Source organism: Salarias fasciatus, chromosome 20 (assembly GCF_902148845.1).
Source record: "Salarias fasciatus chromosome 20, fSalaFa1.1, whole genome shotgun sequence".
NCBI classification, from domain to species: Eukaryota; Metazoa; Chordata; class Actinopteri; order Blenniiformes; family Blenniidae; genus Salarias; species Salarias fasciatus.
Window position 1 is genome coordinate 28,402,534 of NC_043764.1, and position 18,179 is coordinate 28,420,712.

The following is an 18,179-nucleotide window of genomic DNA, read 5'->3' on the forward strand; positions in this document are numbered from 1 at the left end:
AACGCTGCTCCGAGGGCCGGTCCGTCCCGGCCCATCCCTGCACCACAAACACAAACCCGTCCACCGACATCAAAGACGCCAACCGCTAACCGCGAGGCCCGGGCTCCCAGAACAACTGCAAACGTTTACTTTCCCATCACTCACTAATTTAATAGATCTGAAGGCCACGATTCATCCAGCCTGGACGCCGATCACTGGCCTCCAAGGACAAACCTTTATAAGTCCCTTGATTTTAAGACTTTTGGGCGATACAATGAGCCCAGCCTTCTTTTGTTGGATCGGCTCAGAAGCGTCTCTGTTTTAGTTTATTGAGGGGAGCAGATGTAGTCACATGGTGATTAATGCAGGATGGTAAGAAAGAGGGAGAAAAACAGAGGGAAAGAACTGGTTCAACTGGACAAAGTCTCTCTGTATTAACACATCAACAAGGAAATAAAACTAAATACTTCCCAGAGTTACACTCCACATCTGGTTTTGTGGCTTCTTGACAATATAATTGCAAGCCAGGAAAAAGAGTGACTTGCAGAAGAGCATATGCACCTTTTTTAACGTAACCCAACTGTACAAAGCTGCTTCAGAAACCCTGAAAACTCCAAATAAATCTCACTAATCTGCTCACAGACATCAAAGAACGTCTATTTCTGTCTTACAGTGGGAATTTGACATGTCTTGGCATGAACAGTAAAAAAAGAAAAAAAAAAACCCCATGAAGTTCCCTCCGGCAGGTAAAGCAGACGTGATAATTTCATATAATAGTGTTATTATCTTGGACCAAGCTGCTGTGTGAAAAGATCTTTTAAGAATGCTTATTTTTCCTGCCCTACTTATTACACAACCCTTTTTAATGATTCTAAGTTTACCTGTGTTCATAATCATTTTATCTTTTGGATGTTTCTCACACAGGGAGAGAGAGTATACACTAAAATGCTGCTTCTTACTAAAAATGTGCTATGAAGACGACCTGCTACTTTACTTCTGTCGGGATGTTCTTTCTTTAGAACAGGATCTATAAGTCTTTATGAAACATTATTACAACATGAAAGTAGGTAATATAACCGACTCTAAAACAAAAAGCTGCAGAGCTTCTCCATTTTGATGGTGAGGATGAATTTTGCAGAGTGTGTCACTAAACCATAGGGACATGTGGCAGCGCCTACTGAAAGTTTAACAGTGCACCATCTGGCTTGAGGCCGTGTCTTTTCAAAAAATGTTCATGCAATCTCTCAGTCAAGTGATCACGGTTGTAGCTGTGAGTTAAAGTCTGTGGTCGTGGTTCGAGTTTGTATCGTTCAGTCAAACTTACTGTTGTTACATAAGTTTATGAAGTCCACTTTGGCCAGAGCAGCACTTCACGAGACGGCTGAAGTTATGTGTGTGGCGCTAGCTCTCAATCTGTGGAAATTCTGAAAAAGAATTGGAATCTGTGATATATCCTGCGGTTTCATTGAATTTGTGCGAATTACTGTGATTGCAGGCTGAGGGGATCGGCTCGGCGGGCACTGACAGGTAGCTTTTTACTCAACTTGAGAGAAACTAACGCAAAACAACACGTGGCAGAGGAAGAACTCACCTTCTGGGTGCTTTTGGTGAATACACATCGTCATTATCATAGCAGTGAGAATGTGACTGTTCTGTTTTTCAGGTGATTATTTCAGTTTTCATTACTGCTCACTTTAAAGCCTCTTTATTTGCTTCCACTTCTGGTTTCATTGCATCATAATTATGCGGTCTCCTCCACGGAGCTGAGGGGAACCGAATCCAGCAAACAGCAGCCATTCCCAGCAGTGCCAGTCAGTGCTGATTCAACATTCCCTGTGATTATGCAGAGGTTCGTCAGCCCTGCGGGAGCTCAATAAACCATCTGCCGGTGAGAGTCCTGTGGTAAAAGCTAACGAGAGTCCCAACAACCACATAATTTGCCAAGCCGTCCCAAACCATGCGCCTTTTATTGTAAAGTCCTCCGTCTCTGTAAAGCGCTTCCAAAAAGCCCGGGAGGCGCTGGATGTTGTATTCCTAATGGTGTAATTACAGCATCCTTAAGCTCTGGTAGCATGAGAGGTTTGTTGTGCCAACAGGCTGACCTGGCACTTCCTCTCTGCCTCTGCCACGTCTTCAGGCTTTAATCAGGAGTCGACAATCGGCAGGTTGAAGGCAAAAGAAAAAATGTGCTTGATAGAGACTTTAACAAGCCTTTCATTAAACGCAGCCTGGGGCTCACAGCATGTCATCATCCAACATTAGCGAAGCAAAAGTTCTGCAATAATTGTGGAAAGAATAAAAAGCACTCTCAAAAGTTGAAAAATGGTGTAATTAGTTTGCTATATTTGTTGGAGTTAAAGACCTTGACCCACTGATGGGATGTCTTGAGATTGTCTTACACAAAATAAGACACAGTAACTAATTACTGCATATACAACAATGACACAACAGAAGGCGGCTTCTTCTGCCAGCAGCAGGAATAATCAGTAATTTGAAGTGGAACTTTAAATAATGGCGTTTGCAGCATGTAGATAGTCATTAAGGTGCAACCATGAATAACCAGGAAGTGGGGAAATCTAAGCTTGAAAACACCTAGTTCAAAAACTGTCTTTTACTCCACTTATCTGTCCATCCATCTATCTGTCCAAGCAATGTGTACAAATTTAATGCAATTTTATAAAAATAAAAAAAAAACACTGAAAAAAATTGTTAGAACTAATCAAACAAATTCAATAAAAAATTTGTGATATAAGTCAGAATTCCCAGAAGAATAAGAAGAAAAAAAATCAGGATTATGGTTCAAAACACAGAACTGTGACTTTTTTTTCCCCAAGTCAGATTGAGTCCAGAATGCAGTTTTTTTTTTAACTCTACCAGGAATTTTTTTCCTTCTTGTAAAATTGTCACAATTCAGTTATTTAAATCAGAATCCAGGGGGAAACAGTCTGAGACTGAAATCAGAATTATGACGGAGGAAAAAAAATCTGACGCTAATCTAGGGATTTCTATAAAAAGAAGTGCTTTCCCAATAAAATAGGACATTTCCTAACTCGCAAGTTTCCAAGTTCCACCATTTGTTCCCCCCAAAAAATCTTAAAACAAACACGTATTGCCTTACTTTTGGAAAATCTACATTTGTCCAGAGAATGATGGTCATATCTTATTTCAAATTATTCCATTTCACTTTTTCTGCATCGTCAAGCTGACATTAATAACTTCGATGTTGCATTCAAGTACTCTGCGTAACCTCGAACGTAGAATCAAAGCAAATACATATAGACGGGTTTCCAGATAAATACGTGTTCAATCAGTATTTTTTTATGCGTTATATTTTTTTCGTTTGTTGATAATAAATCATTTCACAGCTTTGCATAACAGGAGATGAGTTATGTACAGTATATTTGACGGAAAACCTAATTATACCATTGAAGGTGAAAATACCGAGCAGCTCCTGAACGCAGCCTGATAGTGAGCGCGGGTAGGAGGAGGGGGTGACGTCATGGCACGGTGCCCGTATGTTCGGAGGAAAGTTTGTCTTTTCGTCAAACTTCGGGAACCATCGGAGCGGATAACGAGTGCGTCGCGGAGCAATTAACCTCGATTAATGAACGAGTCCCCGACCGGTCCGGGTGTGTCGCATCCTCCGCCGGGCGCCGCTGCCGCTGCTGCTGCCGGTGGTGGTCTTTGTATGAACCGCGGCGGGGCAGCGGCCAGGGGTCCGGGGCTCCGCCAGCAGAGCCGGGCTACAGGATGAGGATGCCCCGGGGAGGACGCCTGTTCCTGGCGACGTGCCTCGGCTCGCTCTTCGTGCTCGTGCTTTACTTCCAGAGCATCACCAAGCCAGGTAGGATCCGAAAAACCTGTCAAACTAAAGAAATTAACCCTAACCCCCCCCCTCGGGTGTCGTTACAGTGCTCTGTAGGGAGTTATGATTCACTTTCTTCCTCCCAGGGTGTCAGTGTGACACTGCTGGAGCTGGAAATACCGCACTTTTAATGTTTTAGTGTGGTTTTTGCCGGCTCAGTAAACCCACTGACTCCAACAGCAACACTGGCACACCTCTGCTCTAATGTTCATGTGTGAACCAGATGGCATCATAACGACATGTGAATGAGACCCGGGATGAATAAGCTCACTGTGAACACTGGAATGTTTTCAGAGCCCCCTCCTGCTGAAGACCCCCCCTGCATTCCTGTAACCCTCACCTCTCCTCTGCCTTTGTTTCCTGAGCTGTGACCCACTCCAGACGCTGAAAGGCACACCGGCTCCCAGGGGACCACAGACTTCCAGGGTGCAGAGTCAGGGAGGGAAAGAGAGGGATGATTGATCCACAGCGTCCGATGGAGAAAAGAGACGGAGTTTACAGTGTACACAGAGAGGAAACTTGGCCGAGACTCCTGATACCGAAACTATACTTCAAGTTCACTCATCTGTTTTTGAACAGATTTTTTTTTTTTTCTGTGCGTGGAGCTTTATAGAGACAGATTGACGTCTCAGAGGTTACACAGCATGCTTTATTCTGCCTAAACTAATCTCTCTTTGACAGTCAGTGGCAGCTCAAACGTCTCTGGAATGAAATAATGACTCCTCTGGAAAGAAGATCACTTTCTCTTCCAGTCTTACTGGACATAATGTTCATTTTGGTGCGTTCACACCGGGACAGTCTCGGTTTGATTTGGCAGATAGGATGAAAAGTTTCATGACTTCATTTGGTTCGATTCACTTTCTCACTGCAGTTTTGAAAGTGGAGTAAACCACGATAGCAAGATCCTACATGTCAGAGCTGCTTGTTAGGGGCGCTCTCGCCCCAAATAAACTCCGACTGGGAGTTAAGGAAACACAAGGAAGAAGAGAATCTGGCTGTAAATGGAAATCCATCCCATTCTTACAACAGTGAAGCAGTTTAAACTAAAATCATCCGTCTCTGAGGAAACGCAACTTTTCTGAAATGTTGCTAATCCTCATGCACCACACAGCTGTAGGAAATAGTTTTGTCGTTGAGATCCACCTGGAATAGCAGTCCAACTCGGTCGTGTACGGGCCACTGGTAATGTCTGTAGCGTTTTGTGGTCAGCGCGCGCGCGCGTGTGTGGTTTCATTGCACCGTGAAAACACAGACGTCGTTTTCAAAGCGTTGCTGTGTAAACGCTAAACTGTTCTGAAACAAAAACGCTAAACTGTGTGTGAAAACTGGACCTAAGAGGTGTGCTCTATCGTTTAGAATGAGTTTCCTGGTCAGTCTATTTTTGGAAACTTCTATGAAAATATTATTCTTCATCAAAAGAAAAGCTGGAAGAACAAAAAGACCTCCCCACCTTTGCTAGCTGTGTGTGGCAGACTCACAAGCCACATGTTGAGAAACCTTCCAAGCAGCACACTTCGACACTCTCGCTGACCCCCCCTCACCCTCACCCTCACCCCCACGGCTCGACCTGCTCCGGCATGCCTTCTGCAGGGCCTCACCAGCAGCAACAAAAGCCACACGAAAACACAGACGGAGCCACATTGGAGAGGACTAATTCACAGCTTGTCAACAAAGCCTGGTGCCCTCCTTAACTACCCAGCATCCTGTGCGTTCTAGCCACCAGCCTCAGCGTCTCGTTTCTCTTCTCTCTTCATGTTTCTTTTCGCTTCTTGCTTCTGCTTTTTCTTTGAAGAATTAAGTGAGACAGTCACAAGGCCGTAGCTGTTCACACTAATGTAAGAAGTGGGTCAGTTTTTTTCGTGTTTTGAACCTTATCTTCTGTTCCATCTGTGAACGACGTGCCAAACTGTACGGCACCACCGGTCAGACGCGTCGGAGCACTTCCTCATTCATGGTTTACCTGGAATTATTGGAACTACGTGTTGCTGTCTGTGACTCACAAATGCAAATCCAAACATTTCAATGAGAACAGAGATTCTTTTTGAAGGAATTGCTTAAGAGTAGCAGACAACAAAATACCGATACCCGAGCTGAGAAATGGGCGATGCTGTCAGGGTGAGATCGTAGATCGCCTGATGCAACAGCTACAGGAAAAGTTTCTTTCTTTGGGGGACATTTCACTATAAGACTTCATTATAATTGGCTTTATGTTGACTTTATGTTGAGATTGTCGCCATTTTCTGCAGTAATTGCTTCTTTTTCTGGAACTCGAGACATTTTCAATGCATACTCTGCATCAGAACAAAGGAAAAAAATGAAAAAGTTCAAATTTAAAGTTTGTTATGGGGCTACTTTACCAGTCAAGATGAAACTGGGCTGTATGTTGTCCGCTGATCTTAAGTGTCTGACACCCATGGTGGAAATTATATAACATAGTACAATTAAATAAGTCTGCAAAATCTTTCAATACCAGTTCAGCCAACATGTCAGATTACATCTACAAGATAAAACTAAAGCACAATGTCTAAAATCTCAACTTACAATATCTTCAGTATCAATTCTAATGAAAAAAAATCTGAGCTGTAATTCAAGGAGATGGTTTATTTTGTCATGATTCTATTGATAAATATCTCAAGTCAAGGCATTAGAATCCCAGACTTGATCGAGGTGATATTGACATATCACAGGTTAATCAAATGGAACATGTCTGTTCACAATAAATAGTGTTCATTTCTTTAATTGAGATTAAATATTGGCCAGTACTAATGATTGTCATTTCCATAAAGCGTCATGTCCTCGTCTAAAGAAGTTATGCTGCAGCTGAGAAATCGATGCAGATATCAGTGCATGGCGGCGAGGGAAGTCATGCGTGAAAAGGAAAATCTGTTTTACTCATTGCTTTGCATCAGTTGCAGCTCTGATGCCACCTGGCATAAAGATTAATGCCACCATCTTTTTCAGCTCGATGAGCCGAAGAAGCAAAGCCCTGCCTGACGGCGCTGGGTGGAAACTGGATGGCTCACATTCTGACTTTCTCAGACTTCGCTCCAGTTCCCTCTAGATTCAAAGCGGAAAGTGCTGAGTGGACTCGCAAGAGCGCTGCAGCCACGCGTGTGCAGATGCGTCGGTGCCGGGAGCGATTGAGGAACTTCAGCAATCTTTGAGGGCCAAACGAGCGTTGGCTGCAGAATGGTGGTCTGATAGTAATCTGAATCCTGTGGTCGGTGTTGCGTCACCGCGTTGCCGTTGTAACTGTTTGCAGTACTCGTACACTCTTCCTGCGTCCTCCTGATCTCATCTGTCTTTCATTTGTAACACCGTTCTTCTAAAACCGCCGTGCAGCACCAAGCCGTGCGCTCTCTGCCCACTGAAACATTAACACCGTCTGCTTAATGGCAGCTGAAGCCATCTCCTGAAGACTGTGTGTCGACAAGTCCAGGACACTTATTATAGATACCCCCGTGCAGCCTGTGGCTCTAAAGCCCCTTTGTAGTGGTTCCCTCACACTTTCACAAAACTGTATGCAAAGGAAGATGGTTTCTTATCTTTATTCCGTTTGCACACCAGAGTCAGTTTCAATCAGACTCTTCTCTTAAAATTTTTTTTAAGTTACAACAATGGGAAAAATTCCTGAAAACTAAAATTACTCCAATTTCAAACAAAAAAGGCTTAAAAATAAGAAAAAAAAATCATATATTGATAATACATGCACAAGAACTATATCTTATGTTGCATTTATAAAGATTCATTTACAATTCAGGAAGATCAACCTTTCATTTCTGGCAGCTCTTAGACCTGATTTCAGGTTTCACATTTCATTTTCAGCATTCCTGAGATCATTTTGACGTTTATGGCTTCATAGGCCTCATTTGAAAGGTTGAACATGTTTTGCTTCCCCTGTTAAATGTGGTTTGGTGGAAAGTTAGAAAAAAAATGTCTCTTTTAATCACAAAGGTTGCAGAGCTTCCTGTAAATGTGATTGAAAAGTTTTAAACTTTTGAAAGTATCAAGTTTAGTTATCACAGTCTTGGATTTGAGGATTTTGTTTACACGACACCACATATTTTGAGACGGTTTTTTGTTGGACTAAGAAGAAAAGAGCCTGGATGGATGATGGTTTGACATTTTTCTATTTCTTCAAACTCCAAGACTTACTTTAATGTTGTTCAGTGCTAACACACACAAGCCCCCCCCACACACACTTTGTTTGCCCTGAAGTGCCACAGCGGACAATTAATCCCTGTGTTTAATACTGTTCAGGAAGTACAGTTCGTATTATTGTTGTGCCTCCATTGTCTGCTTTCCTGCTGCCTCAGTCAGGGTTTGTTATCCGAAGAAAGAAATATGAGTCCTGTGCTGGCTGCTGTTGTGTGCTCATTAGTTTGTATTGTGTCGGGTGTGTTGCTTTCCCCACGGCTGGTTTCTTTTTAGGACTTGGAAGCAGGAGTTTCGTTGGCTGAACTCGATTCTGTTCTGCAGCACTTTTAGTGAATTTAGCAGTTTCTTGACTTCAGTCATGATTACATAATCATTTGGTGGATTATAATGACGATGACAACTTAAACTAAACTGAAACTAAAACTTTTTGTGGCATTTTCGGTGGAAAGTTTGTGACATTTCACAATAAATTTTCAATAACTGTAGAAAAATTCCCGGTTATCAGTGTGTAATTTTATGAATTGGCTACGTTGGTGTTTTTTAGGTCCTTTTTGTAGTCTTTGAACAATGAATTAAAATGAACATTAAATTATAACAAAAGGAGAACTAGAGATCTTGGAGCACTGTAACATAAAACAAAGCTGATGTGATTAAGTGTGTTGAACAGTCTTGAACAGATGAGTCTTTAGTCTGGATTTAAAACGAACGTCCATGTTCCTCTTTTAGGAAATTGAAACATGAAACATACTCCAGGCTTCTCAAACATTTCAGAATATTCTCACCATTTATGGACTTTATGTCTCCAAGATTTATTTTATTGTTTTCTGACTTGCTTTGTGCCAGATGGATGACAAATGATGAAACGATACAGAAATTGGTTTCATTTGTCCCTGCTGTATTGAAGAAAACCTCCAGTTGGACATAAATTCCAGGAGCTTGGCCGAGCCCTGTGAAGGGCTCGCCGATTTCCACGCAGACTGGTCCTTTATTGTGGCGGCGTTGTTTCAGTGGTGTCAGAGCTTGGTTTCATGTCATGGTACACGTGACGTTACTACAACTCATCGAAGATGGCATCGCGCATGTCGGCTGCCGTGCACGGAGGAAGCGTGTCAGATCAAAACTACACTTTGCAGGTTGACACAGGAAACCATGGGCCGTCCTCGCTGCCAACACCAAAATGGTTAGAGCTCGGTTCAGGAGAGACATCTGGGCTCATCAGGACTGTCTTTACCACGATACGATTCACTAACGAGTCGTGGAATTCTAGTCAATTCGACCTTCAGTGTGTTCGTGGTCCGGTTCCACTTGAGGCATGAACATCGACTGTGTTCGCAGCGCTGTTGGCTCGCTGCTCTCGCTCGCCAGCCCTTCCACCCGCCTCGGCCTTTCCCAGCGATGAGAGACAATAGAGGACTGTCTGATCAACGGGACTAGCTGCCCCGCGGGTCCCTGACTCTGGTGGCTTTACGCTGTCGGGACTGCTACACCCGGAGTGCCAGCAGATAGTTCCAGCTGGCAGAGAGGGATGGCGGTGTTTTTCTTTTCAAATTCGGGTTATCACAGATGCAGCTTTACAAGAGCAGAAACCTCTCTGGTGTCAATCCGCTAACAGGAGGTGGATATCAAGGCTTCTCTGATGCTCAGCTTTAGCCTCTTTAGCATGGTTAGCCTCGTCTTTAATCCCCAATCCTTGAGCACACTAGAGCTGCTCGATGTGCACGTACACTGCCACTTATCGCCCGACGCAGCTGCTGTGCATCAAAGCAGAACTGTTGCGAAGCCTTGAAGGTTTCCCACAAAACCAGCAGCTCTTTGGAGATCGCTGCTCGCCACACGCTGCACCTGCCAGCTGTTTGCTGCACCAAAACTCTATTCATCTGGCAAACACGCTCGGTCTTGTGAATCACAGTCCCCCTGGGTTCAGCCCCTTAGCGTTCAAATTGCTCAAAATGTGAGCAATTTCAGAGCAAGACAAAGCACCAGCAGGTTTACGTGCAGAGCAAGAGGCTCGTCCGCGAAGTCTTTAAAGAAAGGAAGTGGTTTCATTGACCGTTCCGCTCGACCTCTAACTGTACTTGTTCTGTGGCGAGTTTGTAGCCTTGACTTGTGTTGCGGTTATTGCCAATGCATTTATAGCATTTTGTCCCTTTTTAAGAATCCAGCCGTATGGTGGTTGAGCTAACAATAACCCCTGCTCTCACATTGGTGCAGGACAAACCACAGCTTTTGAAAAGCTCAACTGTATTTGGTTATGTCTTGTATTGGGAGCACTCATCCTAAATTCTGATTGAGCCATCCCGGAGGTTAGCGTTTAGCATTTTGCTGTAGGAAATGGAGGCTGTCTGCTGCACTGAAGAACTAACTCGTGGTAGGTAGATGAGTAGAGTTTTACATGAATAAAACACTGAGTAATATTTCTGTTGCACATTACCGCCCGTTTAGCCGACTCGTCTCGTGCACTGCTGTCATGAGCGTCAATGGAAAATGCTCGGTACAACAGAGATCTCTCTCTTCCCCGTAATTTAAGCAAACATTTTTCACCATGTTTTGAGAAACAATCTTCAAATTAGCTTCAAACCCGAGGAGCCCCACAATTCAGCTTTATTTATTTTGGGACATATAATAACACAACGTTGCTGGAGCCTCACAAATTGCAGGGAGTCTCCTCACCCTGGTGTTTTGACCTGAGAGGACTTTTATGAAGCCTTTTTTTTTTCCTGTCTTGTAGAATTAGAGAGAAGCCTGCAGGTAAACAGGCTGAGCTCAACTCTGATGATATACTGTCAAGGTGCAATCGGTCGCACTAATGTTTCTGTTGTATGTCTGACACGTTGGACCAGTAAACACGGGGGTGGAGGGGGGGACTGCGTGCCACACTACAAAGGAAACCACCACTCGTAAAGACACCTCAGCTTGTTGCTGTAATCGCCTCCATCTGCAGCCCGGAGCACGCGTTTGCTCCGACACCTTCAAAACAAACAGGGACGGCCTGGCGGCGCGTTTCGCCAAACGCCCTCTTCCTACCGTCACGTCCGGGTTTCACTCACTTTCTCCCCAGCTGAGACGGACTCTCGTGCCATCTGAGACTCGGTTTCACCTCAGCTCATGGAAACTTCCACGGCGCAGCGCCCTCATAAAGACAGCCTTTCGTTTCAAGTGCAATTAAGTGGAATTATACCTCTTTTAAGTGGATCTTTACCGTATCGATGCCACTAAGTCCTCTGAGCCAGAATGGACGAGGTTTTTCTAAAAATGGAGACTTTATTTGGCAACAGTTAAAAAAAAAAAAAAAAAGCAGACATTTTCTCGAGAAAAATAAGAATTAAGTTGTATTAGCACCAAGACGTTGAGTTTTATAGGGCTTCTTCTCTCTCACTGGTCAGATAATGACAGCGAACAGAGAGGAAAACATCAGCATCAGAACAGCCGCCACCACAGCTCCCGGGAGGCCTCTGCACTTCCTCTTCAGCGTTGTGTCATTTCCTGGGTCTGGGAGGAAGCCGTGGCTTTTCTGGTGTGTGTGACAGAACTCGTGATGCAGAGAAAGAACGTCAGTAACGATCGCAGCGAGGGCGCACCACACTGTCGACACACAGATCGTGATCAGAGAAACATCAAACTGTTAACACAGCAGGTGACGCTGAGAGGTTCACAAGTTCTTCTAACAATATCCAGCTGTTTCATTCATCTGATCATTTGACTGTAGACTCACACATCAACATGTTCAACAGTGCCAGAAAGTAGTTGACAAAACTACTCAGCTGACAAACTGGCATATGACATTCTGTAGGAAGATTATTCACTGTGAATCACCAGTGCTTCACCGGCATTCTGCTGTCGGAGCTGGTGTGAACAAGAGGCGGCAGATAAATCATTGACAAAAAGAGAGATCTGCAATTTTGGGAAAGACTTTGAACGTGATTTCCCGTTAACGTATCAGTATAAGGACGATGGGAGAAGTTAAAGGGTCCCTTTTGTGAGAACTTTGAGATGAAAAACGGTTAAAAACCACATTTGAAAGGTTTGATCAGGCGGCGTCAAAAGAATGTAGATGACTTGAAGGTCTGAAGTCTTTTTAGATGACTAAGAAAAAAAGGGCTGTTAAATATATCTGGACTGGTGTTCGTGTACAGTATTTCAGGAAATGACTCATCAGGGTCAGAGGATGATGGGAGTTCCACAGAAGAGACCACTTCCTCATTTTCAATATTACTCTGCAGAAGTCATGGTGGGCTGGTCCCCCCACTGCCTGGACTACATCCAGCTGCCAAAATAGAACTCGGACTAACTTTAGTTTCTTTAAAGTTCTGAACTTCTTGTTTTCTTTGTTGTATCATTTCCGGCCAGTTTCATCTAGACTCATTTTTCTCTTAAACATGGGTGCAAATTCTCAGACATGCATCTCACCGCCGTTTCACTGAGCAGTGACGCACCGCGCTCTCCCCCCTCCCCCCTCCATGACATCAGTCCGCCGAGTTTTCTCTACAAAACACTAATAAACAAGACTAAAGTGTCTTGACCTACTTTCCAGCTCCGTAAGGAAGTTTTCCCGAGGGCGATGACGGCTGATCTTCATCACCTCTGAGCAGCAGACTCCCTCCCTGGAACCCGGAGCTCCTCTCAGGACCCTGTCTGCCACCCGGGCCTCTTTCTTTCACTCTGATGTAGATTTTCTGGGAGTGATGTGAAACATCTTCCCCGACATGTAAAAGATGATTCTCCCGCATTTTTCGGGCTGAGTCTGAGGTTTTACAGATGTCCGGAGGAGCTTTGAACATGCTCCAGCAGGACCTGCATGTCAATCTGTGCGTGCTGAGGAAGAGGAGGATTTGCGGGGGTCGAGCAGGACGCAGGACGCCACGGCCTCGGCTCCAGCGGAGACGTGAGCTCTGCTCGCCGTGGTGCTATACACACTGAAAACGGACACATTTATACACTTGAGGCTGAGAGAAGACGATACGAGGTAGAAGTGCCTCCTCTTGACCTTTCAACTCCACACCGCCGACTGATATTCTTTCCACATGACGGTCTGGAGGTTTTTTTTTTGTTTTTTCCATCTCTCTATAGGCGCCGTTTGAGGTATTCTCCCTCCTCCTGCTCCGCTCCGCCTCTGGCTGTGTGAGATATTAAAACAGTCCTCTGCATTGTTTGGCCACATGTGCAGCGCCGATCGCTGTTCTCAACCCAGACAACTTGTGCCATCGGGCCCGGCTGGGACCAGTGGGGGGGCGGACAGATGTGCTCCCACAGGCTGGAGGAGATGAGCCCAGATCTCCATCCACATGGTGTTCAACGGCGTCCAGAACACTGCGCTAATTAGCGCGCGCTAAGTGGTTGTTTGCAGATGCCGTTTGTAAACTGGGGTGTCGTCCGTCTGTCCTGGAAACCTGATGTGGACAGATAAGAGCATTCCTGAGCAGTGAAAGGCCGAATGAACAGAGCTTTACGTAAGAGTCACGGCGTGTGGAGGGAAGGAACACGGTGTTCTTATGGAATCTATAAATGAAAAAAAAAGAGGCTAGAGTTTCTTCTTTTTTATTTTTTTCTTCTCTTCGAGGAGGGATAACGTCATGACTGAACCCGACCAGAGCAGAGATGGAAAGTTGGCTCTGAGTGACCTTTCCTTGGACTCTGTTTGGTCATCTTAGCAGTAAACTCTGCCAGGGCGAACTGGGTTTTCGTGTCGCACATATGGACTCAATACAGATTGATTTTCAGTTTTTTATTAAATTTAATGTAATCACTCTGAAAGAGCCAAGAATCAAGCTGCTATCACATGATTCATCAGTGATTTCTGGTTAAGCTCAGTGATTCGTGAGTCGTGAGTGTCGACGGACAGCGGCGTCACCAGGTTTTGAGGCCAGGCGTGGCTCGCCTTTATCTCTGTTCTGGAAGGCTGCGCCTGCACCGTGGTCGTGGTAAATCGTTCTGTGCATGCGTCGGAGATGTGCTGTTCACTCTCTGAATTTCACAGCTTTTCTCCAGCGAAGTGAACATTTACTGCACCGTCATCTGGATCACATGTGAAGACATTCTATTTCTTCCACATAACCCATACTGAGTGAACCAAAACTATGAAGGACGACCGTTTACATCTGTGGTTTTCTGACATATAAACAGCCTCCTCTAGTGGCCCAACAGGAAATCTACAGTGTTTTCAAAATGTTGCCGTCTGAACGGGAAACTGATGTTTTCACTTAAAACAAGGCCTCGCATAAAAAATGTAAAACTGTTTGCCTTGGCCTCGTTTTAATAGCTGAGATATGAAAGAAAATACCTCTGTCTAACAAGTCCACAGTGTTTCACTTTTGGTTTCTCATATTATGAAAACATGTGTCTGAATGAGATTACCTGCATAAATAAAAGCCCAGTTTAATAAAATAATAATATCTTGATGTTTCAACGAGCAGCCGAATCACTGCGGTCGTGGTCGCGTTGCTCGAGTCTTTCCTAATCGTTGCTCTCGTGTCTGCAGGGATTCATTCCCCTCGTGTCGTGTTGCAGTTAGTCTCACCTTTGCCCCGGCATGCAGCCTCACTGCAGCTGTTTTCACTCTGGAAGGACCCTCGTTCTCTCCCAGCTGAGGCCGCCGGCCGTGAGCTTCAAGACCAGAAAACAGAACACAAAAAATACAGATGAACTACAGAAACACAACAGATGACTCTTTTTAAACGGGCTTGTGTGAAAAGTCATCTAGAGTTTAATGTCTGATGATGACAAATGATGAAACGATATTCAGAAGCTCACCAGGTTTTGTTATTGTGCTCATTCAAAATATTCCACCAACCTCAAAGCCAACGAGCTGCTGCTGAACTTGAAGATAATTTGAATTTCATTGCTTGTGCAGGATTTCTAGTTTTGGTTAAAAGGATGAAAACAGGTGCCACCTCTGCTTCAGGCATCATATTTAACGATACGAACTGTTTCTCTGCAGAAGCTGCAGGAAAGATGAGCAGCAGTCCGGGGAAGAGCAGGAGAAGTCCTCTGCAGACCCTCTACAATGGAGACCAGGTGAGAGAGAAGACACACACACACACACACACACACACACACACACACACACACTAACCAGACTCCAGGTCATGTTAAACCAGTCAGATCTGGCACTATTCTACAAAAACTCACACCGAGTTGTACGGACTCTCTCACCCCGATCCAGAACCAATCTATAACCAATCAATCAATCATGTCTGTGGAATCAACTTGGGACATTTGTTCTACATGTTAAAAATCCATTTCAGGAAATATGCTGAACAAACTGGATCTAAAGTTCAACCATCAAAGGCTGTTTTGTTGTTGGAAACCTCCACATTTCTCAGATGGAGGAAAACGGTCGTGAGGTTCATGGGACCGATCGAAGCCTGGAGACTTTAGTGAAGCAGAGCGAATCCACCTGCAGCCACGACTTCACTCTGAGCGGGGCTCCACGCTTCCACCAGGCAGATGGAAGCGTGGAAGTCGTGAAAATGTTCATTTAGCTTTAACAGAAAAACTAAGTCGATTTATTCTGACTCTGCCAAAACTTGAGTGCAGCAGAGAAATGTCTTGTTGTGTGTAAACAGAGATCCCATGGCGGACGCCGTTCAGTGAATGTGAACCAGTCGACCTGCTGAACGTCAAGTCAAACCTGTCTGCACTTGAAATGCTTGACGCAGCACTTCCTGTTACACCCAGACTGTCATAATAAAAAGTATCTAATGTTCAAATCTCAAAATACTCCTCTAATTAGTTCGATTTTAGACCTAAAAGGTACAAAAGCAGATTGAAACGCCTTTGCCCCAAATAACTAACCCGAAGTCCTCGTCGTGCTTCCTCTTCTTCTGGTTCTCCAGCAGCTGGATCTGTTGTCGGCTCAGAGGTCACTGCAGGGTCGCAGAGAGCTGCTGGAGCAGGCCTGTCTGAGCCACACCAAGAAGAGGAGGGTGCTCTCCCCTCCGGACCTCAAACACCTCATCGTGGACGACAAACACGGCCTCATCTACTGCTACGTGCCCAAGGTGGGTCCACTGAAGGGGGTCCGACTGCAGGGCGGTCCGGGAGCGCCGAAGCTAAACCCAGACGACCGGTGCCTGGCATGCATACTACGACACTTTCTGAGTTCCTCACTTCCTGTGTATGACGACAGTTGATAGAATAAGAATTTCAGAAGTTGTCGGTGTTCAGAGTGTGTGTTTGACGTCCTCCAGGTGGCCTGCACCAACTGGAAGCGCGTCCTCATGGTCCTGACCAGCGACGGCCGCTACACCGACCCGCTGGCCATCCCCGCCAACGAGGCCCACGTGGCGGGAAACCTCCGCACGCTGTCCGAGTTCTCGGTCCCGGAGATCAACCGGCGGCTCCGCAGCTACCTCAAGTTCATCTTCGTGCGGGAGCCGTTCGAGCGCCTGGTGTCGGCGTACCGGAACAAGTTCACGCGCAGCTACAACACGGCCTTCCACAAGCGCTACGGCACCAAGATCATCCGCCGGCACCGGGCCGACCCCGAGCCCGAGTCCCTGAAGCGGGGCCACGACGTGACCTTCCCGGAGTTCGTGCAGTACCTGGTGGACCCGCGCACGCAGCGGGAGGAGCCCTTCAACGAGCACTGGGAGCGCGTGCACTCGCTCTGCCACCCCTGCCTCATCCACTACGACGTGGTGGGCAAGTACGAGACGCTGGAGCCCGACGCCCGCGCCGTGCTGCGCCTGGCCGGGGTGGAGGGCGCGCTGCAGTTCCCCACCTCCGGGAAGAGCACCCGGACGGACGGGGACATGGCGGCGCGCTACTTCAAGCACATCAGCCCCTTTTACCAGAAGAGACTCTTCAACCTGTACCGGATGGACTTCCTGCTCTTCAACTACTCCACGCCGGAGTACCTCAGGACTCGCTGAGCAGCGGCGCCGCTTCAGGAGCATTCTGCACTTTGGAGTTTCCCTGAACTCTGCGGCTCCACCTTCTGCGGCCAGTCGCTCGGACTCTATTTATTTCCACATCTGGGCCCGACTGGGGGAAGATGAAGGTGGACCTGGTGAACTGGGGTGGCAGTGCGAGGAGCCGGCTCTCCTCCCTCTGCTCCAGTATTTATGTCCGTCAGTGCGTCGACTATTTATTGTTCCACATCCTCGGAGTGAAAATGACTTGTTTTGTTTTTTTTACTTAAGACAACGTGGCTTTTTATCCTTTCAAACCTTTTTTTTTTTGCACGTTAAAATCTGCAACCGGGACGAGTGTGTGAGGAGGCTGGAGGCCTCGCGCTCTTCTTCTGTGGTGGACGAGCGGCGCTGAGCAAACACGCGCATGCCTGTGGTCAGAGCGCCGTCACTGCTGCCCTTTGTGGGCTGTTTGCAGGCGGGCGTGTCGAGCGGTCGCCCCACCTGCCGCCGCACTGTGCACGCTCTGTTCTGCAGAGTCAACACGTCACGCTGCTGCTGGGAGTGTGTGTGTGTGTGTGTATGCGAGAATAAGTGTGTGTGAGATCTGATTTTAAACTTTACGAGCTGGAGCTCTGACCTTCAGCAGACCAACCTTTACAGTCGTCAGGTGGTTTTATTATAAACTACATCAGCACTTAAAAGAAACATTTCTTCTGCTGATCAACGGGTTAGAAACACAAGACTGAAGAAATCAGTAAAACTCTGCTCACTAATTTATTCATCACCGTGACGATTTCAACATTAACAGCTGGATTTGCAGGATGTCGAAACGTGTTTGTTTAAAACTCTTCAATTCCAAATCTCTGAATATTACGATCTTTTGTAACAACTGAACAAAGCCACATTTTCTTTTAAAAAAAAAAGTGCAATATCCCAGTGTTGGCAGGCGCTTCTGTGCATCTCATTCAGACCCATGTTTTTATTATCAGTCCTCTCCTGTGCCATCGAAGCCATATCGATAGCTGTGACTCACCAGACTCTGATCGCTTCCTGCTTCGTCTCTTTCATCTCCTCGTTTTGACTGTTTGTGAAACAGAAACGTGAGCCGCAGCCAGTCCAAGGAAAAAAAAAACCCCCCGAAAACTGTGAATGTGAGACGTGAAGTGCACTTGTTTGAACGTTCAATACAAACTTTCGCAAAACTGCACGAGCCAGTGTGTGTGTGTGTGTGTCTTTTTTTTTTTTTTTTTTGGTTGAGCCAATCCCCATGCTACCAGATAAGAATTACTGTCTGCTGTTCCAGAAACTTCTGTCACGTATATTTC

At 45.7% G+C, this 18,179-nt stretch overlaps 1 protein-coding gene across 1 annotated transcript; it reads left to right on the forward strand.

Annotated features, from left to right (window-relative positions):
- The first annotated feature begins 3,507 nt into the window (after positions 1–3,507).
- On the forward strand, positions 3,508–18,054 carry LOC115408272 (carbohydrate sulfotransferase 11). The gene is made up of 4 exons (XM_030118924.1): positions 3,508–3,823; positions 14,937–15,013; positions 15,835–15,999; positions 16,189–18,054. Exons 1-4 carry the CDS (start codon positions 3,730–3,732, stop codon positions 16,870–16,872), a joined length of 1,020 nt encoding a protein of 339 aa, XP_029974784.1. The 5' UTR covers positions 3,508–3,729; the 3' UTR covers positions 16,873–18,054.
- The last annotated feature ends 125 nt before the right edge of the window (positions 18,055–18,179 follow it).

Excerpts from the sequence above, each read along its gene's own strand:
- LOC115408272 (XM_030118924.1), top strand. The coding sequence starts at position 3,730 with ATGAGGATGCCCCGGGGAGGACGCCTGTTCCTGGCGACGTGCCTCGGC. Across the intron at positions 3,824-14,936 it reads CCAGAGCATCACCAAGCCAG|AAGCTGCAGGAAAGATGAGC; the intron begins GTAGGATCCGAA and ends GTTTCTCTGCAG. Across the intron at positions 16,000-16,188 it reads TCTACTGCTACGTGCCCAAG|GTGGCCTGCACCAACTGGAA; the intron begins GTGGGTCCACTG and ends GACGTCCTCCAG.